This window comes from Haemorhous mexicanus, chromosome 21, assembly GCF_027477595.1.
Source record: "Haemorhous mexicanus isolate bHaeMex1 chromosome 21, bHaeMex1.pri, whole genome shotgun sequence".
Classification (NCBI taxonomy): domain Eukaryota; kingdom Metazoa; phylum Chordata; class Aves; order Passeriformes; family Fringillidae; genus Haemorhous; species Haemorhous mexicanus.
This window is the reverse complement of record NC_082361.1, coordinates 10,642,253-10,668,331: the sequence shown is the minus strand read 5'-3', so window position 1 is coordinate 10,668,331 and position 26,079 is coordinate 10,642,253. Positions and strand designations below refer to the sequence as shown.

General features: G+C 54.1%; 2 protein-coding genes across 18 annotated transcripts; one reads left to right on the top strand and one right to left on the bottom strand.

Annotated features, from left to right (window-relative positions):
- Positions 1–12: 12 nt before the first annotated feature.
- On the top strand, positions 13–16,616 carry NOXA1 (NADPH oxidase activator 1). 15 transcript variants are annotated; one of them, XM_059865397.1, is made up of 16 exons: positions 13–402; positions 1,224–1,349; positions 2,095–2,177; positions 3,504–3,612; positions 5,772–5,906; positions 6,996–7,103; positions 7,812–7,871; positions 8,425–8,462; positions 9,855–9,996; positions 11,723–11,776; positions 12,490–12,559; positions 12,691–12,749; positions 13,887–14,056; positions 15,069–15,174; positions 15,261–15,384; positions 15,602–16,616. In XM_059865397.1, the coding sequence occupies exons 1-16, from the start codon at positions 28–30 to the stop codon at positions 15,697–15,699; spliced, it is 1,857 nt and encodes a 618-aa protein (XP_059721380.1). In that variant the 5' UTR covers positions 13–27; the 3' UTR covers positions 15,700–16,616. The 15 variants fall into 15 exon arrangements, with proteins under 15 accessions (XP_059721380.1, XP_059721378.1, XP_059721377.1 ...); XM_059865395.1 differs by having other exon boundaries at positions 12,487–12,559; XM_059865394.1 differs by having other exon boundaries at positions 11,645–11,776.
- LOC132337149 (ectonucleoside triphosphate diphosphohydrolase 8-like) lies at positions 11,111–26,045 on the bottom strand. Of its 3 annotated transcripts, none has more exons than XM_059865411.1 (10): positions 25,759–26,045; positions 22,863–22,994; positions 22,328–22,445; positions 21,182–21,332; positions 20,541–20,700; positions 19,786–20,016; positions 19,045–19,305; positions 18,530–18,640; positions 18,243–18,377; positions 11,111–15,429 (listed from the first exon to the last, which is right to left on the bottom strand). In XM_059865411.1, the coding sequence occupies exons 1-10, from the start codon at positions 25,900–25,902 to the stop codon at positions 15,349–15,351; spliced, it is 1,524 nt and encodes a 507-aa protein (XP_059721394.1). In that variant the 5' UTR covers positions 25,903–26,045; the 3' UTR covers positions 11,111–15,348. The 3 variants fall into 3 exon arrangements, with proteins under 3 accessions (XP_059721394.1, XP_059721393.1, XP_059721395.1); XM_059865410.1 differs by lacking the exon at positions 11,111–15,429 and adding an exon at positions 16,885–17,361; XM_059865412.1 differs by lacking the exon at positions 11,111–15,429 and adding an exon at positions 16,885–17,361 and having other exon boundaries at positions 25,700–25,835.
- Positions 26,046–26,079: the final 34 nt, after the last annotated feature.

Genomic DNA, 26,079 nt, shown 5'->3' with positions numbered 1-26,079 from the left:
TGGTGTCCGTGTCCCCCTTTCGGGTCCATGTCCCAGTGTGGTGTCCGTGTCCCATTCCGGGCTCGGTGTGTCCTCCCGCCGCCAAGGGGAGGAGCGGAGCGGGCAGAGGCGGCCGCGCGCTCCCGCCCCGCCCCGGCAGGTGCGGCGCAGGTGAGGCGCGGGCGGTCGGCAGGTGCGGCCCCGCGCGGCTCCGTTCCCGTGCCCGGTGCCCGTTCCCGCAGCCCGGCCATGGCGTACCGGGAGCTGGTGCGGCTCTGGCACGAGGCCGTGCGGGCGGCGGACCGCGGGCACTGGGACGCTGCCCTGGACGCCTTCGGCGGCATCGCGGAGCCTCCGGCCAGGATCTGCTTCAACGTGGGTTGCGTGCAGCTGCTGGCCGGGCGGCCTGAGGCGGCCCTGCGGGTGAGCGGGCCGGGAGCGGGGGGATCCCGGGCATGGGCGGCTCGGCTCCCCCGGGTCCGCCTCGGAGGGAACGATGCTGAAACTAGATCTGGAATCCGGCGGTTCGTGTCCTGCGTGTCCCGCGGGAATGCGAGCGAGGATGTTGAAGGGTGAATGGTCGGAGGAAAAGGTTTAGCATAGTGAATCACAGAAAAGTGAAAAAGGTGGAAGTTAAAAAGGCGGATGTGGCCGTCGAGGACAGGGTTCGGTTGTGAACTCAGTGATACCCAGTTCACAGTTGGACTCGATCTTTAAGGCCTTTTCCAACCTTAATGCTTCTGTGATTCCATGGTTCTCTAAATACTATGAAAATCCAGATCAGTGGGCAGAATAATTTTGAAACAAGATAGAGAGTACTTAAATTAGATATTGGAAACTGCATCTGGCAATATACTTTAAGTTTTATTAAAGCTAAATCAATTAAAATCCTGTCCTTTAGGTGAACTTGGCTCATTATCATGTAAAAACCACACCTCCAAAGCTCAGCCTGCCTGATTCCAAGAGAAGACCTCAACCCACTGGACATGCACAATAAATTAAAAATGCATTGTAGCTTTAAATCAAAGCAGGAAAAAGATTGTCCAATAGCTGTTCTGTAGGCGTGGGTTTGGACATGAGATGGGTGTACTTTGAAAGTACAAATATGTTGCTTGGCAGTGAAGACTGCCAGAACAAAGCTGCTGTGCCAGAAAACCACTGCCCTTGGGAAGGGAGAGGAAGTGCCCTGAGGAAAAGCCTTTTTATGACACAATGTGTCTGCACATTCATTCATCTGTCTCCAGGGAGGAGATGCAGATAAACCTTTCCTCAAACAGCGTAAGGAGGAGCTGAGGCTGTGCTGGAGGGGCTGGGGCAGCGCAGTGGAGCCCTGGGCAGGCAGTGGCTGTTCGGCACACGGTGCCATGGAGGTGAGGGGGAGAGCTCAGGAGAGACTTCTAAGCCCCAGTCAAGAGCCAGTGACCAGGAAGAAGCTCAGCTCTACTTCTGTGTGGATCAGGGTTGGTTGTTGTTCTTTCAGGTATGGCCCATGCAGGCAGATGTTCCAGCATGGTGTGTGGGGTCACAGGGACTCACCTTCCCCTGCAGAGCTGTCCCTGTGCAGGCAGGGCAGGAGGGCTGGGCTTTCAGCACTTGTTATCCCCATGAGGTGTCTGCACTGGCAAGGGAAGGAGCACACCCTTGATGCTGCCCCAGGAGGACTCCTGGCTCTCCCAGCATGCTGAACCATGAGCTGCTACCGCAAGCACTGCCTGTTTTTAGCTGGAGCACCGAAGCAGAAATACTGACTTAGAGGTCAGTGTGAGAAGCCCTGCAGCTTCCTCCCTCTCACCCTTTCATCACCTCAGCCTTCTCCAGCCTGGCCAGTCCTGCTGCTCCCACTGGCCAACTCTGCTTCAGGCTACAGTTTTCCCATTTTAGAAGCCAGATGGCCAATGCAGCTCATTTATGTCCAGTCCATTGTAGCAAGGAGGGGTAAAAGCCTGAAGCTCAGCTCACAAGACCTGAAGGATGGCTGGAAGCTGTGCCCAGCCCTCAGAGCTGGGCAGGACACCAGGGGTTGCCTCTGAGAGGGCAGCTGGAACGTGGCTGGCTGTGTGGCAGGCACTGACAGGACAGATCCCAGCTGGGCCCTGCCTGTGTTTTTCTCCTCAGGCATTCGATAAAACCATTGAGAAGGACAATTCCCTGGCGGTGGGCTACTTCCAGAGAGGGTTTGTCTACCTGCAGCTGGAAATGTGAGTGAGGTGCACAGCCAGTGCAGTGTTTGGTTCTCTCCTTTCAGTCCTGATTTATTCCTAAACCTAAATGATTCTTTGATTCCAAAATTCGCTTCTTCCAGCAACCTTACAGGGTTCACAGGGTCTGCTTTAGCCTTGGAAACTCTGTCACAGGTCAGCAAGTCTTATCTCTGATAAGAGATGCACAGCTCTGGGGTGGCTGACACATAGCATTGCTGTCCCCTGCACACAGAGACTCCTGGATGCAGGGCTGCCACAATATTATGTTGCCATCAAGATTTTCTCTAGAAATTTAAAAAAATATAATTGTGCTGCTTGGCGTGTCTTCACATGACACTCATGAGTCTGGCCTTCCTGAAAATGCAGCCTGCACACTCTCCTGCCAGCAGACTTTGGGGGCCTGATCTCAGTCTCACTGATAAAATACTGAGGTTGCTCCAGAAGTGTCATGGGATTGATTACTCATTGTTTCCACGGTTAAATCACAGTGACATCCTCCTCAGGGAGCTGGATGAAGTATTTCACAGATCTTGTCTTACCTTTGAGCTCAGCTATTGTCTTTCCCCTTCTTTTTCCTATATTTCCCAGACCTTAATCTCCACAAAATGCCTGTCTTCATTTCTGGAAGGGAGTTAAAGTGACCAGTTCTGGCTTCTCCAGGAGAGGGGCTGTGCCTGGAGCTGGTGGAGCCCCAGGCAGGGCTCTCTGGAGCTGCTCCACTAGCAGCAGAAGCAAAAGTGCCCCAAGCACAGCCACTGCAGGGGCAGCACAGCTGGCAGCTGCTTCCTGCCCAAAGAGCTGATGACCTCCAGCCCCCAGGGCTCCTTCCTTCATCAGAAGCTGCTCCCACCCATCAACACCCACTTGGGCACTTTCTCTTGTCCTGGTGCCCACTGCACAGCCCTTCCTGGGCCCTTCCTTTCACCACCTGCAGCCTCTGTGGGCACCTGCTTGGATTTCAGTTGCATAGCTGGTGTAAATTCAGACTAATGCCCTTCTTATACACAGAGGTTCTCTAAATTTCTAAACGTTGAGGTTCTGAATTTCGAGTTTCTCAATTTTGATGCTCTGGCCATGTGTGTGCCCTTCCTGGTCCCCATCAGTCAGGTTCCCAGCCCTCAATCCTCCTGGGACATGTGCTGGGACAGGCAGGGAGCTCCCAGCAGTGGGTAACCATGGCTCTGTATAACACATCTCTGGTGCATGTTCCCTTGCACAGGCTGCAGAGCAGAGCACATGTTATTTGCTAGTGTGGTTTTTAAGATTTTTAAACAGTCTACAGCTGTTTTAGGCTCCGTTTCTTGTGTTACCTCTGCATTGCAGGTATGAAGAAGCTCTCTCTGATTATCACATGGCCTTCAGTCACCTAAGAGAAAATCCCTTCATTGATTACAAGCAGCTGGGGCTGAGGCACATCCTCTATGCCTGGGAGGTAAGAGTTAGCCTGGCTCAGCAATCTTTCCCTACTCTTGGGGGTGTCAGTAGCAGACATTAGTGACCCAAGACTTTTTCGAGAAAGTACATTAGAACTGTAAAAATATTTTGCTTGTACTTTTTAAAAAGTAACCTAATCATAAAAGTTGTAAACCAACATCATCTCTGGAAAGTTTAGCAAATGATGCAGTTTGAAAAGTAAAATTGTTCAGAGCAAGTGCACAGGAATTTCTATATTGAGGGGTTTTTATTTTCTCTGTATCTGACAAAGTGGTGGCTGCCCCATTCCTGGAAATGTCCAAGGCCAGGCTGGATAAGGCTTGGAGCAATCTGGTCTGTAGAAGATGTGTCCCTGCCATGACAGGGGTGGAATTGGGAGCTTTAAGGTCCTTCCCAACCCAAACCAGTCTGGGATTCTGTGTAATATGTACACTTGGGTGTAAATACACGTGGAAGTTTAATGAACACCTCAGCTCTCAGGAACAAAAGAGGTTGAAACATTGACAGATGAGAATGATCTGTGCTGATGCATAATGTAGGCTTTAGGAAAGTCAGGTGCATGAAAACCTCCTTCAACTCCAGCAACTGATCTTAATATTCCCTCTGTGCCTGAACTTACACCCCGTGCTCAGGCTGTGTTTGTAATGCTTCACCTTGCACCTCTTACTGTCACACAGAGCCAACCTGCCACATCCTGTTCAAGGAAGCTCAAAGGCTGAACTGATTGTAAATGTTTGTAATATTTGGACATATGTAAAGGTCTCCTAGAAACTCTTCTGTACTGGAAGGGTTCATTTTGTTTTCTCTGAGTCCACACACACAGATTGAAAAGCAGATACAGGGAAGAGGATTTAACTCCTTACTTCCGTGAGAGTGAGGAGTCATTGTGTAACTCCAGCCAAGCATCTCAGCAATTTTCATGCACTCTGTACCTGGCAGGAGGAAGCTGTCCTTGGCATCCGTGGTATTACCCCAACCTACGTGGCTTTAACAGCTTCAGTGCCACAGCACTGCCTTCTCTTGGAAAGGAGCAGTTCCCTGGGAAAGGGGCAGGGCTCAGGAGTGTCCCGAGAAGGCTGGAGCCCTTCCTGGTGTGGACACATGACCCCATACTCCAGGCATCACCAGGACATGTGCTGGCCCTCCAGACTTGGCATCAGCATCCTGATTCAGCTGTATCTCATTCTTACCTGGAGGTCATTTTTCAAAATACACAAACACCATCCTCCAGCAGAATTGTGCCATCAGCTTTCCCCATGCATGGCCTCTCACGTGCTGCAGGGGATCTCCTCATGGGAGATACATGGGTCCTTTGAAAACCCAGAAATATTTGCCTCTTGCATGGCTGTGACACTTCTGACTGAGTGAGAACTGCTGCCTTGCCTCCCGAGAGGGCCTGTCCCTGCAGTTCCTATACATTCTCAGGGTTACCATTCCCCCCACTCCCAGAGTCTTCTACTGCCATGGTTAAGGAGTAAAGGAAAAGCATCCTATGAGCTTGAGCCTTGTCCTGAGCAGGGTGTGCACCCGGGTACACACCTCAATTCCCAGCTGATAACCCCTTCACAGGAGATAAGGAGCTGTCTGACAGTGCTCTGGCTGTGGCCCAGCTGGCCAGTGACAGGGAGAGATCTCCCACTCAGTATAGACCACAGCTCCCCAACACCCCATCTGCAACACTCCCACAGCCTGCTCTTCCCCAGGAACAGACTGACATGCTGCTGAAGGGTGACAAGCTACAGCTGACAGTTTGCACATTCACAGCCCACTACAACATGAAATAGTTTCAGTTAAGTTATTTTGCAGGGAATCAGGATTACAAAAATCATTACCTAGTTTCATGCAGAAAAACATCCAAGGAAAGCTTCCTGGCCTTTTGGCTGCAGGAAGAATCAGAATTAAACAGTATGGTACCAGAGTCTTCACCTGCTGTCCTCATGTCTCTCATCACCCTGACCAGCAGCTCCAGCACATCCAAGCTTGTATTTTTCCTTTCTGATTGTGAATTGTTCCCACCTATGCTGCTCAGAGAGCCTCTCCTGTTGCTGAACTCTTGGTGCTTTAGTGCCTGTCCCTATTTCTTGGCTGAGCTCAGGAGGATGTGTTGGGTGTCCCTCAGTCCTGGCCCTCTCAGTCCCTTCCCTGTGCCCACTCCAGGTGCTGTACAGCGCTGCAGCAGTGCAGTGCCACCAGCAGCAGTGGCAGGAGGCCAGGGTCACCCTGGAGAAGGCTGTTGTGTGGAGACCTGAAAGAAGAACAGCAATGCTAGAGCTGGCCCTTGAGCGGGTGCAGGTAAGGCCACTTCTGTGAGCTCCTGGGAGTGTGCATTGGGCTTCAGCTCAGGCATGTGTGCTAAAAGTTGTCATTTTGAGTGTTCTTGACACCTGCATGTTCCTGCCATCCACCCACCTGCTTGGCCACCTGCTAGCACAGTCTAAGCCATTTGTACATGACGCTCTGCCAAACCAGGACTTTAGGTGATCGAGGAACTCCATGTTCCCCAGGTGCTTCACTGCCCAGAAACACCATAGTGGAGAATTTTGGGATGACCTCTGAGGCTGGGGGCACGGCTTCCTGGTCCCTCATTTCAGGAGCTCAGTTCAAAATGTACAAATGGAGCTCAGTTCCATTTGTACGTGTCCTGCAAAACCAGCTTCCTTGTGCAGTGTTTCAAGTGCAGAACCTCTACAAGTGCAGGCCTGCAGATTCTCCCTTTTTGTGGCACTGGCTGGCTTCTTTTGAGTCCCTTTGGCCTCAGGAACAATTGGTGGCAGCTCAGATATTAATGTCAAGCACTTTTAGAGCTTGAGTTGGGCGTGAAAGTGTTTCTTGGGCTGCTTCTAAGTAAAAGTTTCCTGTTAGACTACTTTATGATCTGAAAACATTTGCAGATCTCTGATTTACTCTTCCTGAAGGATTCATTAGTTTGCTACCTTCATACTTTTTAAAAGATTCATACTTTGTTTTTAATCTGTTCATCTCTCCTGGCATCACATTTATGCATTTATTTTCTAGTGTATTATTTATATTTGCTATTAGCACGCTACTCAGTGGCTGGACAGAAAGCATCTAAAGTCAAACAAAAAATCTGAAGTCAAACAGAAAAGCTGTTTGGAAGATTTGTTTGATAAACCTTCCTGCACTGCTCCCCTTCCCACCCACCCCATGCCAGCAGTGTCAGTCCTTGCCTCCACACTGGGGAGGGGCTGCTGAGCTCTCAGTTTGCTGTGCTTTTGTGGAGCCTGAGTGGCCTTTGTCGAGTTCACAGCCAATTTGCCCCAATATGTTCCTGGAGCTGCTCTTGCACACCTAAGCTGTATTTGCTTTTCAGGGCTCTGATGTTTCATTCAATGCAAATTGATGGCTTTTCCTCTACCCCAGGACCACCTGTTTTTAGAGCCCATGCTGGTTCCTCTTGGGGAACTTTTCAGACCACGAAAGAAGGAAGTTGAGCAGCTGGATTCAAAAGATTTCCTGGGTAAACCCAAGGTAACAGTCACATAATTGTCACGATTAACAGCAGCAGAAAAAAAATCTTGCCTCTGCTATCTCCAGAGAGCAGTGCTGTGTGGGCACCCAGAGCAGGATGGGCAGAGCTTGCAGCCAGTCCAGGCAGTTGGGACACAGAAGCCAAAATTTGTTAGAATTGCTACCCCTTCTACCAAAAAAATGCACTTTGGCACTAAAATACCTTCCCAGTCTTGGTCACTTTAAAGTCTGAAAGGGCTGAGCAGGTACTCTGGGAACCCGTGGTTGCCCTTTTGCTGACAGTAATGTTTTTAAGAGGAGCACGCTGGCCGGCATGGTGCTGCTCAGTCCTGCATTCCCAGGGGGACAGGTTGGCACTCAGGGAACAAATGCTTTGTCACATCCCTTAATACAAGGCAGCAGAGAATTTCTCTGACCTTTTCTGTGACCAGTGCAGTCAAAACAGAGAGCCTTAAAATAAATAAAAGAAAGGGAACGTAATAAATTCACATACTTTTAAAGAAACCTTGGGAAGACTAAATAAATGGGACACAAATGGTTCAGGTTGTCTTGGGAATCCAGCTCTGCCTCTCCCACTGCATGTACATCTCCACATTTTGCCTGACCTTGGGATGCCCAAAGGAAAGGGGTCTGAGCAGATAATCTTGGATGAAATTTGGGGGTCTCTTCATCCAGCCTAGATTCACTGATTGTTTTGTTCTCCAACAGGTCATCTCATCCATCATTCCCAATGATGAGTACATTGGCTTTGAGCCTCTTAGGCCTCAGGTGAGCAGGGCAGGGCTGTGAAAGGAGGAATGGAGCTGTCATGGAGCTCCAGAAGGGGGCTCAGATCCAAACCATCAGGGAAAGGAAGAGTGGACTCTTGGTAAAACCAGTGTAATACCAGCCTGGATCCACAGGGATGTTCAGAGCCAGGCTCAGCACTGGCTATAAGGGACTCAGTGATGGGAATCTCCAGCCCTTTAAAGATGCATTTTTGGCTCTTCACCATGTCAAAACAGCAGTGTGCTTTGCTGTGCTCAGCCTGTCTCTGCTCATCACTTCAGTAAATGTGTCAGTGTGAGCACAGCTGCCTCCCACTGTGCTGGGAGTTCCTTGGAACCAGGGGAGGGTGAAGAAATTATCTTACTTCCTGATGTGATAAAGAGGGAGGGGAAGGAAGAGAAGACACATCCTGGTAAGGTGTGGAGCAGCAGACTTTTTCTGGATGGTGTGGAATGAGTCAAGAGTAAAGACAAAATAGCACAGTCAGGAGGTAAGGTAGCACTGCTGCTATAGGAGACACTGTTACAAACAGATCCTGTTGTTTCTCCCACAGAAACAGGGCTTTTATGAACCCAGTGCCAATGCTCTACGGTGAGTGTTCAGTCCCACCTTGTTCTTACCCTTTTCTCACTACTGTTCAGAAAGTCTTTTATTCTCTGGCTTCCTTGTGTGAAGACTCCAAGGCATCCACACCCATTCTGACCAGGGGTGGAGTGAATGACAAACACACAAAGGCTTCTGTGGCTGCAGAGGAGCTGCAGGTCCCTGGCATCTCTGCAAGAGCCTCTGGGCAGTTTGCAGGATTTAATTCAATGGTCTTGGGAGACCGGCATGGATCGTGGCATGCCTGGGGAATGGAAGCAGAGAGGGGTTGTGGGACCTGCCGAGGTCTGTGGCAGAGGATGCTCAGCTTTCCTATCTTAATTCCCAGGACAATTGCAAATACTCACTACCAGCCCTAGTGTCCTGAGCCAAAATCATGTTCAAACCCCAAGAAAGTAATTTGTTTCAGTGATATTGCACCAGCAATACTTCAGGGCTATGTCGATCAATGTTTTGATCTTGACATTGTCTATAAATACTATGAAAATGCAGCTGCATTTTGAAATAAACAGGACAGCAGATATTCCTCCTTTTTTGATGCCTTTATTAAAAGTGATCAGCTCAAGGCTGGGAGGCCCGACGCAGCCAGAGTTTTGTCGTAGCAGCTCCCTGAAGTGACTCGCAGGAGGAGGAGGAGGAGGAGGCAAATGCAGCTTTTTCCACCAGGGGGCAGAGCTAGGGGGTCCATCCTCACGAAAACAATCAGGGTTATATACACCCTTGGATCCCCATATTGGCAGTCTCAGTGATGGCTCCAACCAACTTCTTCTGAAGCTGTGGTGAGGGGCCATTAAGGTTTCCAGAGTCTCTGCTGGCTTCTCACCTTACCCCTGATGTCTAGAGACCACTTTGATCTCTAAATTCCATATTGGCTCGCTGGTTTAGGGGTTTATTAGCTGTGTTTGGTGGGGGGCTTGCCCCATTGCATCTTGGCTCTAAACTTATCTGCATATCAACTCCTGGTTCCCTCCCCTCCACCGTCTGTGGGGGAGGATGCCATCCTCCCACCTGGCCCTAAGCAGGGTGATGCTGATACAATAGAGTGAATTCTCAACCATAGATGGCTAACGACCCGATACTTAACAGGTGATTACAACATGCAGACAACAAGAGCACTCCTCTCTGTCAGAACTGGTTAAACTTGTAATTCTACAACCTTTGCCAAAAAATGGGTAACCCTTTTTTTGTTCATAACACATTTGGCAAATCAGTGTTTCCCAAGCCCCTTTTATTCCCAGTTGGACCGAAGAGCAGCAATGGAAATCCTATTTCCCAGGACCCTCACCTTACAGCCAGTGCCAGCTGGGGCCGGTGCAGTGTGCTGGCTCGGAGCCATCAGCACCAAGCCCCAGGCCGGTTTGCGCTCTCCTCTCTCCGCAGGGATGCCGAGTCCGGCTACCACCGAGTGCTGTCCCGGTACCGCCCTGACGAGCCGCCGGGGCCGGAGGTGGCAGCCGGGAGCCTGGTGTTCGTGCTGGGCAGAGCAGCCGATGGCTGGGCCACGGCCATCCACGACGGGCAGGTGAGGGACACGGTCCCGAGGGCAGGGCAGAGACGGGGCCCCAAGGCTAGGGCAGGGACACGGCCCCGGTGGTGCTGAGGGAGGGACACGCCCCGAGGGTAGGGCAGGGACAGGGCCCCTAGGGTGCTGAGGGACACGGCTCCAAGGGCGGTGAGGGGCATGGCCCCGAGGGTAGGGCAGGAACACGGCCCCGAGGGTAGGGCAGGAACACGGCCCCAAGTGTAGAGCAGGGACACAGCCCCTAGGGTGCTGAGGGACACGGTTCCAAGGGCGGTGAGGAAGGGGCATGGCCCCGAGGGCAGGGCGGGGACACAGCCCCCCCGAAGGTGCTGAGGGAAGGACATGACCCCAAGGGTGGTGAGGGGCACGGCCCTGAGGGTGGGCAGGGACGCGGCCCCGAGGGTGCTGAGGGAAGGACATGACCCCGAGGGTGGTGAGGGGCACGGCCCCGAAGGTAGGGCTTGGCCCCAGCCCCCCTGAGCACAGTCTTCAGGAGCTCCTTCCCACACCCTCCAGATTTCCTGATTCTGGGCTCTCACCAGCCTCTGCCATTCACCTCTATAGATCCACAAGGATGGCCTCTGGGCTCTCCACTGTAGGGAGTCCTATTGTGGAGTTGTAGCATAGCAGACCTCACCAAGGAGCACCATTTAGAGCAGGATTTTTCCCCTGAGAGCTCTCATGGAGCTGAGGAGGTGGGCTGGTCCTTACCTGGTCTGTAGTGCCTCTGTTCAGTGAACTTTGGGAAGGTTTGGGGACGGTTTCAGCTGTACAGGCAGGATTTATGAACAGCTCTAGGGAAGTCCTAAGGACTTAGAGCCCAACAAATCTGACATCTTCCTGCAAGCCAGGGAGCTGTAGCCTAAACAGACTGAGTAGAAACAGATAAACACAACATGGAAAATCTTTTGTTGGCAGAAGCCATTTCTCACCTGTCTAGTTCACTTTTTGAAAGAGCCGTTGTATACCTGGATTAGGTTCAGTGAATGTATTACCTGCCTATCTTTCAAAAAAGTCACAAGATTCTTCATAAGACCACTATAAACCAGTAAGGTGTTTGAGCAATTGAGGCAGTGCTATGAGGACTGGTAAAAATACAGAATTAGAAGCTGGGTATAAAGGAATAGGTTTTTCTTCCTTTCATTTTTAAACAATTATGTCCCCACAGCAAATCCTCTGTGACATAAGCATTTAGCATATTCCTTAGTGATATAGGAATAGGGGGAGAGCCTGAAGCATCTGGAGCTAACAGGAACAGTTACACAAATATTTGGATATGCTGGTTGACTGCTCAGTGAAGTGCCAGGTGAAATTAAATGTAGAAAAAAAATAGACTCTAAACAGGAAAAAAAAAACATTATAAGCAAAAAATAAAAAAATTACAGTGCTCAGTTGAAATGAGCAGCAGTGATTGTCAGAAGAAACAGAAATGCTGTTGGACTGGTATCCCTGGGCATCCTTGCTGCTCTCTGCCTGAGCTCTGTCTTGGGAGCAGGGGCGTGGTGGGTGTTTGGTCTGTTCCATGGCAGCCACTCCAGCAGCAGCTCTGCTCCCAGCAGGAAAAGCTGCAGAAGGATAGTTGGATTTTGTCCAGCAGTTTGTGAGCACGGAGCACTTGGGTGGCTCAGGCACATTCATGTGGCCATAGGGTGAAAGGCAGTGCTGCGGCTGGGCTGGGATCACTGGGCTCCTCTCTCATCCGGCTCTGCTCCATGTCCCTCTGCAGAAGCTGCACATCCCAAGCTCTCTCCTGGAACCTGCCTCAAGGATGGATAAATGGGTGAGCTGGCAACCTTGCAGCCAGGGGGAGGGAGGGACCAAGACATACATTTGGGACATTTATCTGTAAAATTAGCACAGGATAGGACAGCTCTGTAAGAGAAATGTAGAGTATGAAGCACTGAGACTATTGACTGAAGATCAAGTGCTTTTGAATGGGAACAACAGAAGAGTTAGGAGTATGAAAAATCCCTTTGACTTGGGAGAACTTCATCTCCCATCTCCACCACAGGCATAGCCACACATTATCCCAATCATTTTCCATCTGAACCCAGTGTGGAAGGGTGCAGCTCAGCCCCATTTCCTGTGAGGGAGTTTTCAAGCACATGCTTGTTCTGATGTTGCTATGATTTTTTTAGGTGTCATTTTTCCCCCTCCAAATGAATCCCTGGTACATACTTGGGCGTTTGCTCCATGGCTGCGGCACTGTCAACCAGCCCAAGTGGGGACAGCCGTCAGCACAGTGTGAGCAGCCTCCTTCTGTTCCAGCACCAACCCAGCAGGGAGCAGGGTACCAGGGAAGTGTCCCCAAACCGCTGCCCTCAAGAGCCTTATTGCTCCAACTCATCCAACCATTCAATGAGCAGCTCTCCCTGCGGCTCTCTCTGGGGTTACACCCACAAGTCTGTCGCTGGCTGCAGCTTGTCACACACCAGCCTTGTCCAGGCTCCCATTTTCTGCCCTCTCCTTTCTGATGCTGTTCTGTTGCAGAAGATCAGCACTGGGATTCCCCTTCCTCCTGCCCAGGTGCCTCCCAGCTGCCACCCCGTGAAGCAGAAGCCAGGTAATCCCTGGGCCCTCGGTGGGTGAAGCTGTGCCCAAACCCTGCTCTTTAGGGGGCATGAGGAGGTGGTGGCCCCACTGCAGCCTCTAATGACTGCAGGGCTGTTCCCCTGCCTTTGTGCTGTTCTGCAGATCCTCCTGGGGAAGAAAATGCCTCTGTCAATGATGCCAGTGCTCACATGGACTCTAAGGTGAGGTGTTCCACAGGCTGAAGCTGGCACAGCCTCAGGAGACCAGGGCTGGGAAGAGTGCAAGATTGTTGCCCAGAATTCCTGAGCTGCTCCGAAATCACTGGGAAAAACCTCCTTCCTCTGACCACTTTTCCATTCTAAAGAGAGGCTCTGATGTGGTCTTTCCTCCCAGTTTGTGACCATCCCACTTTGTGAGACAGCCCAAGGTTAACCTGTTGCCACCCTCTGAGGCACCAGGAGCACCAAATGCATCAGAGTTCTTGTGCACATACTTTACAGCCCACTTTGCAAGAGGCAGTTGTCTTTGAACACCCTGCTGTCCCTTCCCCCCTCTTCCTGTGTCCCATTTTCTGTCCCTATCAGTCTGGATAGCACAGTTCATTCAAATTTGCCCTGTTGGGTAATGCCCTCTGAGGTACTTCCATACCATTGCCAGCCCCTAGATGTGATGGTCCTGGAATGACTCCTGTGACCCTCTGGGGACACCACCTCTGTCCCTCAACTGCAGCTCATCTCTGCCACACCTGGTTTTAGGGCTTTTGGGGTAATTTTTTCAGGTGTAGTTCAGCCAGAAGGTAACACAACAGAGGAATGTGGCTGTTCTCCAGCTGGCTGGAGGAATTGGGGCCTTGCTCAAATAATTTTGGGTTTAGGAGGTACCTGTAAAATTAGAACCAAAACCAGAATTCCTGAGTCACAGGAGGAACATTTGATCCCACGCTTTGAATCCAGAGTTCCCCCTTTGAGATTCAGGTCTGCATTTTGATGCTGTTTTACTGCGACATGGCAGCAGAGAGATGAGGGATTGTGCCTGTGTCACCTCTCTTGGTATGTGAGCAGATATTGTCAGTTGGGTTTGTTAGTCAGTCATGGTTCTTCTTAGTCCATGAACTTCATAGTCAGTCTGGGTTCTTCCCCTCAAGGGTGCTGGGCACTGCCCAGGCTCCCCAGGGAATGGGCACAGCCCTGAGGCTGCCAGAGCTCCAGGAGCCTTTGGACAGCGCTGCCAGGGATGCCCAGGGTGGGGTTGCTGGAGTGTCTTGGTGGGGACAGGGGCTGGACTTGATGATCCTGGTGGGAACCTTCCAGCTCAGGATACCCTGATTCTCCACTCTGACTTAGCCCGTCTCCCCACAGGTCCCCCCAAGGTGCGGGGAGGCCTCTGCGGGCGCAGACAGGCCGGCAGTGCTGCGGCTGCGCTGCGAGTGCTCGCTGGTGCTGTGGGCAGGCGAGGCCCCGGCCCTGCCGGCCCTGCGGGCCCTGCTGCGGGACAGGCTGGCTCAACAGGCACAGCGGGGCATGCTCAGGTACGGGGCTGTGGGCTGGGATGGGCCAGCATCCGTTCCCCTCAGGACACAGGCATCCAGCTGCCTCTGGGCTCCTGGGAGTGTTTATCTGGGGCCAAAACCAGCAAAGATGTAAGCACACAGTCTGCCTAGAGGATAAACCTCACCGTGGGCTTTGGGTGGGACAACAGCATGATCCCCGTGGGGAAGCACATGCTATTCCTCTTGTAATCCCCTCCCAGTACATCAAAGGCTCAGGGAGGGCTGCAGAGGGACTTATGACAAAGGCATGGAGTGACAGGACAAGGCAGAATGGCTTCAAACTGACAGAGGGCAGGGTTGGATGGGATATTAGGAAGAAATTCTTTAACGCAAGAGTGGTGAGGCCCTGGCACAGATTGCCCACAGAGATTGTGGATTCCTCATCCCTGGAACTGTTCAAGGCCAGATTGGGTGGAGCTTGGAGCAACCTGGTGTAGTTAAAGATTCTCTGCCCGTGGCAGGGGGTTGAAACTAAATTATCTTTAAGGCCCTTCCAAGCAAAACCGTTCTACAACTCTGTGATTCTATGGGCCTTGGAAGCCTAAAGGATCTTTCCTAAGAAACTGTACCATGGTCAAGAAAAAGGGAGAAGAGAAGGGAAAACTCTGTGTAGATGGAGCTGCCACAGGTTGGATTTTGTCCCACAGCCTTTGCAGTAACAAGGATCACTGCAGAACAAGCTGGCACTCAGGCAGAACATCTTGGGTTGAGGTCTTCCTGATTGTGACACCCCTTGGGACACACAGTGGCATCAGGAGAGTTTAGAATCTTTCCCTCAAGTTTGTGTGGGAGGAGGTGACAGTGTCACTCCCCACAGTGCCATTTCTGCCCACTGAGCATGTGGGGTGGCCCCATGTCACTGTGCAAGGGGACAAGCTCAGAACTGGCCTGCAAAGGGGACTGTGAAGATTGAGGGTGGCAGAGGGCTGGGCTGGCCTCCAAGTTTGGCTTTAAATGAAATTATTTGCTCAGCATTAATGAACCCTTGCAGTTACAGGCTCCTGGATGGCACAGAGCTGGGGACAGTGTTGGGACAGGAAGACCTGGGGAAAGTGTGGCAGCAGCTGACGGAGGGCAGCCTGATACTCTGTTGCCAGGTACGTAGGCTGGGTCAAGGTCTCTGCTGGGCTGGGCTCCAGTCTCTGCTTTGCTTTGCAACTTCCATGCTGGCTTTTTCCTGCAGGACTCAGACTCCCACTCGGGCAGACCTGTTCTCTACCAGATGCTGGCTCAGCACTCTTACCTGGCACAGGGACCAGGGGACCTGGAGTTCAACAAGGGAGATGTGCTGGATATCCTCTCTGAAGGTAGCTCTCCAGTCCTGTTGCTGGGCCAGGCTTTTGGAGTCTGCTCTGGGGACGCAGTGGGGAAAATGTGGCCTCACCAGTGCTGTCTCAGGTTCATACTCTCAGGAGTTACAGGCTTGCACCGGGTTTTTCCCAGAGTTAAATTCTAGCCATGAAAACTCTCACTAACCCCACTCATATGGGCCAGGGCTCATTCCTGCTCCTTTATGTTTTCCAGTGAATGAGGACTGGCTGGAAGGACGATGCAATGGCAAGACTGGCATCTTCCCCAAATGCTTTGCCACCCAGACCAGCTGTGATGCTGCCTTCCTATAGCAAACAGGAGCCTTTTCCTGCCTGGCTGCACCCCCAGGGGTGGGAGACACTCGTCCCAGCTAATTTGGGCCCCAGCCAGCACAGCCAGGAGCTCTACTGTACCTGGACAGGGGTTACCTCCCACTCAGATCCATGGGGTCATTTCCAGCAGTGATAGCATTTCCCACGGCCTGTTCCCTGACCTGGCATTTTTTACCTTCTGCTTACACTGCCAAAGATGTATCTGTGAAGAGCAGAAAGCAAGGAGAGGGCTCTGGGGTTTGGCTGTGGGAATTGTCCATGTGGGAGCTCAGGTTGCTGGGTAGGAAGAGGTTCCCCTGGGTGAGAGGAGGTTCCCCTGGGTGGGAGGAGGTTCCCCTGGGTGGAAGTCTTCATCCCCTCTCCCTGTTGCTTGTGTTGAGGCTGGGAAGGCTGAGCCTCACTCCCGAAGCCAAAGGTGGCTGGCTGGGAGCAGGGGGCAGAGCCCTGTTTCCCAGGCTCTTGGGTCACATAACCTTATCTCCACCAGGCAGAGATGCTGCTCTTTCAAAAGGCTTTTGGAACCAGTTTGCAGTGGGGTTAATGGGATAACACCATGAGTTAGGACCACTGTCTTCCATAGCACACAGCTATGGACCTGACCATTCCTTCGCCAGGTGCCTCAGGCACTTTTCTTAAGCCCTAAGGCCAAGGTGAGAGCAGCTCTGGGTTGTGGGAGAGCCCTGGAGAAAGGGCTGGCTGGGAAGTGCAGTGCTGGGCTGGTGCTGCAAAGGCTGAAAGCCCTGTCCAATTCCTGCAACTGGGCTGGGCTGATCTAAATAAAACACTTAAGTGCCTGGAGCTGGAACCTGTTCTGGATTTGGTGTCTTGACAAAACTTGGCTATGTAACTTGAATATGAAATAAACCCTGAGCTAGAGTTGGCAACACTTAAAACAACTTCCACTTGTGTTTTTCTCCTGAGATATGCCAGTAAGTATTTTTAACAACAGCTGACAGTGTCTTTGGGAAGAGATTCTGTCACATACAACAAAAATATTGCTCGTCTTGCACAGGGCAGGATACAGATTATGACTTCCCTCTGCTCAGAGTTAGGTGCCCACCACTGCTCTCCATTGCCAGTTGCCTCCCAGGACTTTTGGAAGAATAGCCCAGCAGGACTGGGAATGCCAAGGAAACTGTGCTAGGCTGGGCAGTGACATTCATATTTGAAAAACAAAACTGATTTTATTTCTAGTTTAATTTTTTTTTTTTGCTTCAGCCAGCCAGCAAGTCTCAATCAGCTTTTGGCAGTCAGATTAAAGGAGTCTTCCTCTTGGAGAGAGACCAAGTCATCTTCCACATTCACAGAGATGACCCAGTCAGATCTCCTGAGCAGTGGAGATGGGTCTAATACCTTCATTCTTCTCCACTTTCCACCTTTTCTGCACCACTTCTCTGCCTGGTTTAGTAGGCAGGATGCCTAGGATGCCTCTAGTCAGGAGGCTGGGAGCTACTTTGTTTTCCAGAAACAATGCAGGAAAACAGCCACCAGGCCTGCCACGATGGCCAGCGTGAGGAAGGAGATGGCCCCTGCCCACAGGTCGGGCTGGTGGCCCTTGACATGCTGCAGAGCCTCAGCAGGGATCATGTTGGTCAAGTTCAGCATGAAGCCCAGTGTCCACCCGATGTCTGTGTTTGCTGCCTGGAGGGAGACAGCACAGGGCATTGTCCAAAAGCCCTTCTCCCAGGCACCAGCAGCTTGGTGTGAGGGGCTGAGGGGCACCTGTCCCGTGAGCTGTCCCAGCTGTCATTTCACATGGGGACCAGGCTGTGGTGAACCTGATCTTGCCAGCAGCAGTTGCACAAAGAGCTTTTCTGTCCCCCCTCTCCCAGGGCTAAGGGACAGCTAAACATGGATGACTGCTCTGATCCAGGTGTGCCTCTGTGACCTGCACATGATTTTGGATCTGGGCTTTCCTCCATCACCATAATCCTTCTAATTTGGCTGCAGAGTCAGTAAGGTCAGAAAAGACCTTTCAGATCATGGAGTCCAGCCATCAGCCCAGCACCACCACCATGTTCATCACTAAGCTGTGTCCTCAAGTGCCACATCCACACGTTGTTTGAATACTTCCTGGGATGGTGACTCCACCAGTGCCCTGGGCAGCCTCTTCCAAAACGTGACCCTTTCCATTTTCATTTCCATGAAAAAAATATTCCTAAGCTTCCACTGGCACAACCTGAGGCTGTCTCCTCTCATCTTGGAAATATTCTGGTCAGACCATACTCTGGTTAAAAGTGGCCATGGAGCCATCATCACCTTTCTGATAATAATATCAGAGACCAAAGTGGCCAAATTCTGCTCTGCTTTTCCCTGACCCCCCCCTAAAATCAGTTACATTCACAGCAGGTAAAGTGAGACATGAGCTGGGTCAAAGGTTTGGGGGTGGCTAAGAGAGAGCAAAGCTCTCCTGGGATCCCTGGGGAGCAGCCATTAAATAGGGACATATCTCTGGCACAGAGGACTCCACAGATGCTGCTCCTGAACATGTCCATCCTCTCCTGCTGCCCACAGGTATTTACCTGCCTGCTGAAGTGGATGTTGCTCCAGGTGTGCTCGTTGAATTTGTAGCCATCGAGCAGCAGCGTCAGGATGTAAAAGGCCATGGAGCAGTAGGTGTGCAGGTACTTCAAATCCCCTGGGAAGCTCTGCACCAGCTGTGAGGCCATCAGGGACAGAGTGCAACAGGGAATGAAAGAGTCTCAGAAAGCCTCCCTAGCCCAGGGAAGAGCAAGGCTTGTGCTCCAAGGACAGAGATTTGGGAAAGGATAAGCACAAGACTCCTGGCTGCCTGTAACAGGGCTCTCACCTCTATCCAGTTCCTCCTACAGAAGGACAGGACTGTGGTGTTGACTTCACTCAGAGACTGCTGGCGGGTCAGGTTCAGGAAGTTGAAGGCGTAGTAGAACCCAGCAAAGGCCTGGGGGGCAAGGGAACATGGAGAAAAACAATTCCTTCCTCACCTGAGAAAAAAAACAGGGGCCCCTATTGCTTGGGGAGAGAGTCCCAAGTAATTCCCAGGGTTCTGCATCTGGCACCCCCTTGATGGTCTACCAGAAAGTCTCAGAGCTGGCTCACAACCCTGGGGCTGTTCTTGCACTCTGAGCTAGCTCACACAGGCTCCCTCAGACAAGGGCTTCCCGTTTCCCTTAGGGAACACTGGGACATGGCAGGAGGCAGAAGCCACCTTTGAGCACAGAAGAGGTTTGCAGGTGGAACCAGCTCCGAGGATCCCTCTCTCCCCCCACCCCGCTCCACAGTCAGTGGCAGAGGAGGCAGTCCCTGCCTTCACCCTCCCCCAGGCAGGGGACGGAGGCTGCTTACGAAGAACTGTCCCCGCACGGGGGGCTGATAGACCCCATTGAACCCGCATGGCCCCTGCGCCCCGCAGGTGAAGTTGAAGAGTCTCCGGACGGCCGTGGCACAGGCAGCTGGGTCCCCTGTCCCTGTCACCATGAGGACAGGGCCAGGGCTGGCTGAGCTTGGTGCATGCACACAGGGGCTGTCGTAGAGCTCTGCCACGGTGATGTTCTCCTGGTACCCCTGGGGGTAGCAGGGGTGCTTGATCTGGGTACTCGAGCTGGCCTGGAGAGAGATGGAGCCATTAATGGGGCTGCAATGCCACTGAGACCCTTCCCACAGCCCATCCCAAAAAGCAGGAGTACACCCCAGGAGGACCGAATGCACCCCACCTGGGAGCTCCCTCAGCAGCCCTGGGCTCTGCCTCTGTCCCCAGGCAGTTGTGCAGGGACTGTGCTGGGAAACCTCTCTCTGGGCAGAAATGGAGCAAGGCCAAGAGCACGGCGACAGCAGAAAAACTACACATACCGCTGGGCTTGGGAAATTACAAAAAATGCCACTGCACGTCAAGATGTGGGGAGAAGGGAGCCCTGGCTGGCAGCCACCACCACCTTCCACCCAAATGAGGCAATTTTTGGCTTCCCTAGATAAAACCCAAGCCTCTGCCAATTCCCAACTCTTTGCCCACAGGCACGCCCAACGCTGCAGGGGGAGATGTGCCACGGCACTGGGAGATGGCTGAGCAGCTCCCGTGCCCTGTGGCACCTGGTGCAGAGCTGCCAGCAGCATCTTCAGGGCCTGGCTCTGCCCGTAGCACAGGTAGCTGTGGCTGTACAGGGAGTAGTTGGTGCCGTAGAGCCGGAAGAACACGGACGTGTTCCTGTCCTCCACGGGGACCCCAGGCTGGAAGGTGATCTGTGTCGAGGCACCGCCAAGGTCCAGAGCTCCCAGAACCTCGGTGTCCTGGGGATGTTCCCATTTCTCTGCAAACGAGAACTGACCCAACACACAGCAAGGGTTAGGCTGAACTGCAGGCTGAACTCACACTCACACTCCCTTTCTGCAAGGAGTTTTGGGCCCCAGGGGCACCTTCCACGTGCTCCTGGCTCCCCGTTTTACCCCTGCCTGTCCACATCCTCCTCAACCCACAGACACTTCCACGGAGCACTCGGGTGCGTCCCCTTGGCTGCTGCACATCTGCTGGGATCCAGACCCTTGGAGCAGGGAAAAAGGAACCCTGTCACCTGGAGGCTGGTCCCACTGCCATATCCCTGGGAGCCCAAAATCCACCCGTGTGTCAGCACACAAGAGCACAGGGCCAGGCTGAGCTGGACACAAAGATCCTGTTAATCACATTAATGAGGTGCAATCTGCAGCCCACGACCACAGGGGACCTTTGGCTGGGTGACCAGTGCCCCAAAGCTCCATTCCTCGCTCCTCTGCAGATAAGGAAAGCTGGCTGTAGCTCAGACAGGGATGCTCTCCCCACTGCCCCTCCCCTGCCCTCTCCCCAGCTGCACCTTGACCAGTGCCTCCAGCAGGTAGTTCACAGTGATCCAGCCAAAGGAGCCCTCCTCGCTCCCCGTCAGGATCCGAGCTCCGCGGAAATCCACCGGGTACTCCCCAATGGCCTTGGACACCTCGGCCAAGACCTGCTCGGCCTTGCTGCTGTTCTCCTCCCTGCCAGCAAAGGCACAAACACCTCAGGCGCTGCAGGCCCTGGCTGGCAGCTCTGGCAGCCGGGCTGGCACTGACAGGCTGCCGTGCCCTGCCAAGGAGCTGCTCCCAGACATCTCTCCAGCACTGCAGGTGGCTCCTGCAAACCCCAAATCCCTCGCCCGGGGCCTCGGGACTCTCCCTAAAAACGCTGCCTGCAGGCTCTGCTGGACCTGGGAAAGTTCGCGCCACTCTGGCAAAGGGGGCTCATTCCCTCTGGGGCTGCTGCCCAGGCTGGCGCTGCAGAGGGCCGGGCGTGTCTCCCAGGCACGGCCAGCGGTGCTCCCGGACACCCCGTGGCACCGCGGGCAGGGCTGCTCTGCCCATCCCCACGGCCTGGCCGGGCAGCACCCCCGTGGCCCGGGCCGAGTGCCCCGCTGCCAGCCCAGGCTCCGGCGCAGAGCGCCGGGAAGGGCGGGAGGTGCCGGCCCGGCCATGCTCGTACCTCAGCAGCCGCATGCCGGCCGTGGCCCCCAGGTACGTGGGGGTCTCCCGCTGCTGCTCGGCCGGGACGATCTTCATGGCCCTGTCCAGGCAAGGCTTCAGGCTGGCACCAGCCCCCGCGGGGTCATCTGCGTAGCTGGAGATGCCGGGTCCTGCCACAGGGAACCGCTGATGGAGAGAGCCCAGCGCCGCCCGGGAGGGACGGCACAGCAGGGGACATGTCCACCCAGGACTGGAACAGGGCTTTTTTGTTGCTTGCCGCAGGTAGTCCCGACCCGCGCTCGGAGCTGTCCCGCCAGGAGGCAGCAGCTGCGGCACGGCCACACTCGCCCCGGGAGCCGCAGGAGCTCCTGCTCCGGGCAGAGCGGGAGGGCTGCGGGCGTGCCTAGGGGTGCTGAGCACACACCTGATCCCGGGGGGGTCCGAACTGCTGGGCACGGCCAGTCAGTCCTGCAGGAGCTGGGGACAAGCACACCTGTTCCCCATTTCCCTGAGGAAGGGGTAGGGTGTCCTGCACCCTGCTGCAAGTGCACGTGGAGCTGATAGGCACAGAGAGGTGCCCTTGCACAGCCTCCCTATTTTCAGAGGCTGGCACTGGATCTGAGAACCCGGCATGGTCCTGCAGTCGGTAGGGACTGGCTCTAGGCTGGAAATCTCACTCTTTATCTTCCCGGGAGCTTTGACTCAATGACTGCCATTAGCCCAAGCAGCCCTTGCTACGCTTTGCCCTTGGCCTGACCTTTGCAGTTAACTAGGAACTGCCATGCCGCCACTGCCGAGCGGGACATGAGGGCAAGGTGGGCTCTGAGCCCTCTTCCCCTTGCCCAGGCACCTCTGCCCTGGCCTGGTGGCCTTTGCTAGCCCCAGCACGGCTCTATGTACCATTTATCTGCTCCTAGATCTGCTCTCTAGAGTGAGTCTCTCCTCCAGAGAGACTTGTCCTTGTGCCAAAGCCTGACACAGCATTTTTGCAATAGGAATACACGACCCTGTGGGTATTTAGAAATGCCCGATACATAAATTAGCATTTATCACACCTGGCATGAATCAGCTTTGGTGTGTGGAACAGCCACACAGGGCAGCATCAAAGCTGGCCAGCCTCAGGTGAGCTGGGCATGGAGAGAGGGGGGCAGACCCCAGCACTCACCGGACACAGAGCAGGCCTCCACCTGGGACACGATGCCCGTGCCGTTCTCCTTGTTCGCACGCCACTGGTAGGTGTAGAGGGATGTGTGTGTGGAGCCAGCGTCAAACACCAGGCCGTACTGGGGAGGAGAGGGGACACGGGGTGTCAGGGGAGCAGGCCAGCGTCAACTGCTGCAGAGTGAGAGAAGCTCCACGAGAGCCATCAGAGCTCCTGGTGGGCAGAGGAGCCTAGAATGGCCAAACAAGACTGGTGGTCACCAGGAAGAAAAAGTCTGGTGGCATTGCAGTTACCAGCTGTGTTGGGGACAAGGTCCATCCCAAGCCCCTGGAGCTGTCAGTGCTTTGGAATGAAAAAGCTGCATGTGCTGTGGGGCCAGGCACAGTGACCAAATTCAGCCAGACCTGCTCCAGTCTATGCAGGGCATTGTCCCCATGTTGGTGACAAACAGAACAACCTGCCTGAAACCCAGGCAAAACCCAACACCCAACAGCAGCCAGCAGCCAAGTGAGGGCTGTGCTTCCCCTGGGGACCCTACCTTGGTGCTGGGGGGCAGAAGCACATCCTTCACATTCACGACACTCAGAATGAGGGCGATGATGCTGCAGACACAGGTGGCTGCCAGGAGACCAGCAATGGCCTTGGCTTTGGAGCCCATTCCTCCTCCAACCTGCAGGGACAGCCCCAGCCCTCAGCTCACACCTCATGCATGGGTACGGGACTTTCCCTTCCCGACAATGAAGCCATTCTCTGGTGCATGGCTGCTCTTAGCATGGAAGAGGATAATATCCATGGGCTCCTCTGGACACATCCCAGTAGGGCTGGTGGCAGCCTCAGGGCTGGGACACTGCCATTCTGAGCACTCCCTCCTTGGAGGATTTTCAGTACAGCTTTTTCAGCCCTGCCTTCTCACCTGCAGCCCCTCAGGTCCCTCTGTGCCTGGACCCCAGCCCTGCTCAAGCTGTTGCCTGGCTGGCAATCAGCATCTTCCTTCACAGCAGCATCACTGGGGGAAGCCCAGCTGTGGCTAGCTGGAGTTTCAAGCCAGGAGCAGGAACTGGCAGGGTTCCAGTGTGTCCCTCCTCTGTGGGGTGCAGAGCCACATCTCTATAGCACCCACATGCTGCCACCTCAAAACCCATCCCACAACACTTGGGACCAGGTCCCATCTGTTGCCCAGCAGGCCCAGATTGTCCCTGAGAGGGTCCTCTCTGCTTCAGACAGGGAAACAGCATCTCCATCTGTATGTCTCCTGCCTGGACCAGCTCTTGCTGATGCCATAGCACGGAAGAGATATGTACAGGGAGAGTGTCCATGCCTGCTGTGATCCCCACACCTCTCCTGCAGCCCCAAGGGCAGGCAGGAGGACAGAGGCAGGGAGCTCCTGCTGATCTGGGCACACAGCCAGGCTGGAATGCCCACAGTGATTGCCACTGGGGACTGGAGCACTTCCCACTTGTCCATCCAGAGCTCATCTCCCAGCAGAAACAGCCCCCAGACACTCCTAAGAAATTGTAGCAAAGCAAAGAGTCTGGTTCTCTGTGACAGCCTCTGCACAGGGCAGCTGAGATACCCATGTGCTCAGCACCTCACAGCTGGTCCAGATGTGCTTTTTGAAATGCACAGCTCTCCCTCCTCCTCCTGCACTGCTCTGCCTGGTGCCTTGAGCTACACAGGCAGGATGCCTGCTGCATCCTGCTGAGGCTGACCTCGCTTCACACTCCAGCTAAAAACTGCAGGTGGCCTGAGAGCCCTGGGCATCAGAGGTGTGGTTTAACCCCACCAGTGCTTTGGGTGGAACCTGGAGCTGTCACTCGGCTACGCAATTCTTCTGTGATTGCATAAAATCCTTGAGAAATTCCCCTGCCCTTTTCCCAGGCCAGTGGAGAGGAAAGCCCTTTGGCAAGGTCAAAGGAGATGCTGATTCCTGTTTTGGAGTCATCATCTCTGGTAATGAACAAGGGTGACCAATCTCCTGCATGGCATGAGATGCACATCAATGAACAGCAACTGTTCTTTGGGCCCACATCATGGGAAGTGGGGCCACCAAAATCCCTTATCAGACCTCGTCCTATAGCCAGGAGCCTTCCCTCTACAATGGCTATGAAGAGATTGTGTGGAATCCTCTGATAAATCTCTGTCATGTCACAGGGAATCATTAAGAACCTCTTTGAGATATTAAAGTGGTTATTGATCCAAAGTGATCTCAGACTCAAATCATTAACCCAGCACCACCAAGATAACCACTTAATTATGTCCCCAGTTGTCATATCTGCAGTCCTACATCCTACCAGCCCTGCTGGGGTTTGCCCAGTTATAACTGTGCCATTGGGATGTGATTCATCTGTTCCAGGTAACAAACAAAGCTATGGGAAAAGTCTGCAGCCCAGCCTACATCCTGGAAAACTCTGTCCCAGGCACTGTGAAATGGCAAGACACGAATTGGTGACAAATTGCATTGTGCTGCATGTAGGAGAGGGTGGGAAATGGGCTCCTTCTGCTCTGCTCCTCCTCCTTCCCGTTTTGACTGGACAAGGGGCAACACCCAAAGGCAGCACAGAGGCAGCTCTCCCAGGCAGGAGAACAGGGCACAGAAAGGGAGCCCAGTGGGTGGGAAACAATGTGAGAAGCTGATCGATCTGCCCAGGCTTTCTGTGGCATCCCGGGGCTGGCCAGCTCCAGTACCTGCTGCCATCCGTGCAGGATCAGGAGCAGCTGGACAGGAGAGTGGTGCTGATGCCTCCAGAGCTGCAGAGGAGGCACGATGCTGCACAGTGCCTGCCCATTTCCAGGTGTGCAAAGTTTCCCGCTGTGCCCAGCAGCTAGAGCAGGGCTGCACTTGTTTGTGTGGGGCTGGCCATGATGAAGGGCTTGACAAACACCTGTGGGCATCCCTCACTTGCAGCATCCCTTGTGCACAGGGAGCAGGGCCTCAAAAATTGGGGCAAAAGGCTCAGAGCCACTGCTGGATCTAAACTGCCTGTTGCTCAGGACAATGGGGGGCTGACTTCCCACTGGGCACATTTGGCATTTGAAAGCCAAAAGGGCTCTGAAGGTTCTAAGAGGGTGACTGGATGCCAGGAGCATCCTTGTCAGGTAGAGTAGTTCCCTGCAACCCACCTCCCACCAGCGCTGGGGCTTGGCAGCGCCCTCCATGCCTGGTCCCTATGCCCTCCGTGCCCCTCCACCCCCTGCACCTGGGAACCTCGGGGGGCGAGTGGCCGCCCCGGCCCTCTCGCCCTCCCGCACCGGCCCATGGAGCGTGTTTGCCCCCGGGACCGCCCCCGCTGCTGCCCGGGGCCCGCTCCCAGCCCAGCTCCATCGAGGGGCAGTAGCCCCCGGGCCCGGCTCCCCCCGGCGCTTGCCCCGGCTCACCCCGTTGGCTCCGGCCGCCGCTCCGGCCCCGCCGCGCCCGGCCCGGACTCAGCGCGTACCTGGAGCTGGGAGCCCGCTCCTGGGACAAAGGCTGCCTCGCCGGCGTGGCCCTCCCCTTGGCCCCGGACCAGCAACCTGCCCAGGAGAGCGGTTGTCCGGGAGGCAGCGGGGCTAGGGCTGGAGAGCCGGGGTGGAAATAGCATCCAGGATTAACCACTTCGCTGCTGGAGGAGCGGCACAGCCTGGCGCGCTCAGCCCGGGGCCGGGGGCGGGCTGCGCTGCCCGGGGAGATCAGCGAGGGGACAGAGAGATCCCAGGCAGCCCCGGCCCCCGGAGCCTGCGAGCGCCTGGCGCCGGAGGCAGCAGCTGAGCTCCGGGAC

Excerpts from the sequence above, each read along its gene's own strand:
- LOC132337149 (XM_059865410.1), bottom strand. The coding sequence starts at position 25,902 with ATGCTATTTCCACCCCGGCTCTCCAGCCCTAGCCCCGCTGCCTCCCGG. Across the intron at positions 20,017-20,540 it reads TGCTGGAGGCACTGGTCAAG|TTCTCGTTTGCAGAGAAATG; the intron begins GTGCAGCTGGGG and ends GTGTTGGGTCAG. Across the intron at positions 18,641-19,044 it reads CCGTGCGGGGACAGTTCTTC|GCCTTTGCTGGGTTCTACTA; the intron begins GTAAGCAGCCTC and ends CTTGCCCCCCAG.
- NOXA1 (XM_059865393.1), top strand. The coding sequence starts at position 28 with ATGTCCCAGTGTGGTGTCCGTGTCCCATTCCGGGCTCGGTGTGTCCTC. Across the intron at positions 7,104-7,811 it reads ATTTCCTGGGTAAACCCAAG|GTCATCTCATCCATCATTCC; the intron begins GTAACAGTCACA and ends GTTCTCCAACAG. Across the intron at positions 8,463-9,854 it reads CCCAGTGCCAATGCTCTACG|GGATGCCGAGTCCGGCTACC; the intron begins GTGAGTGTTCAG and ends CTCTCTCCGCAG.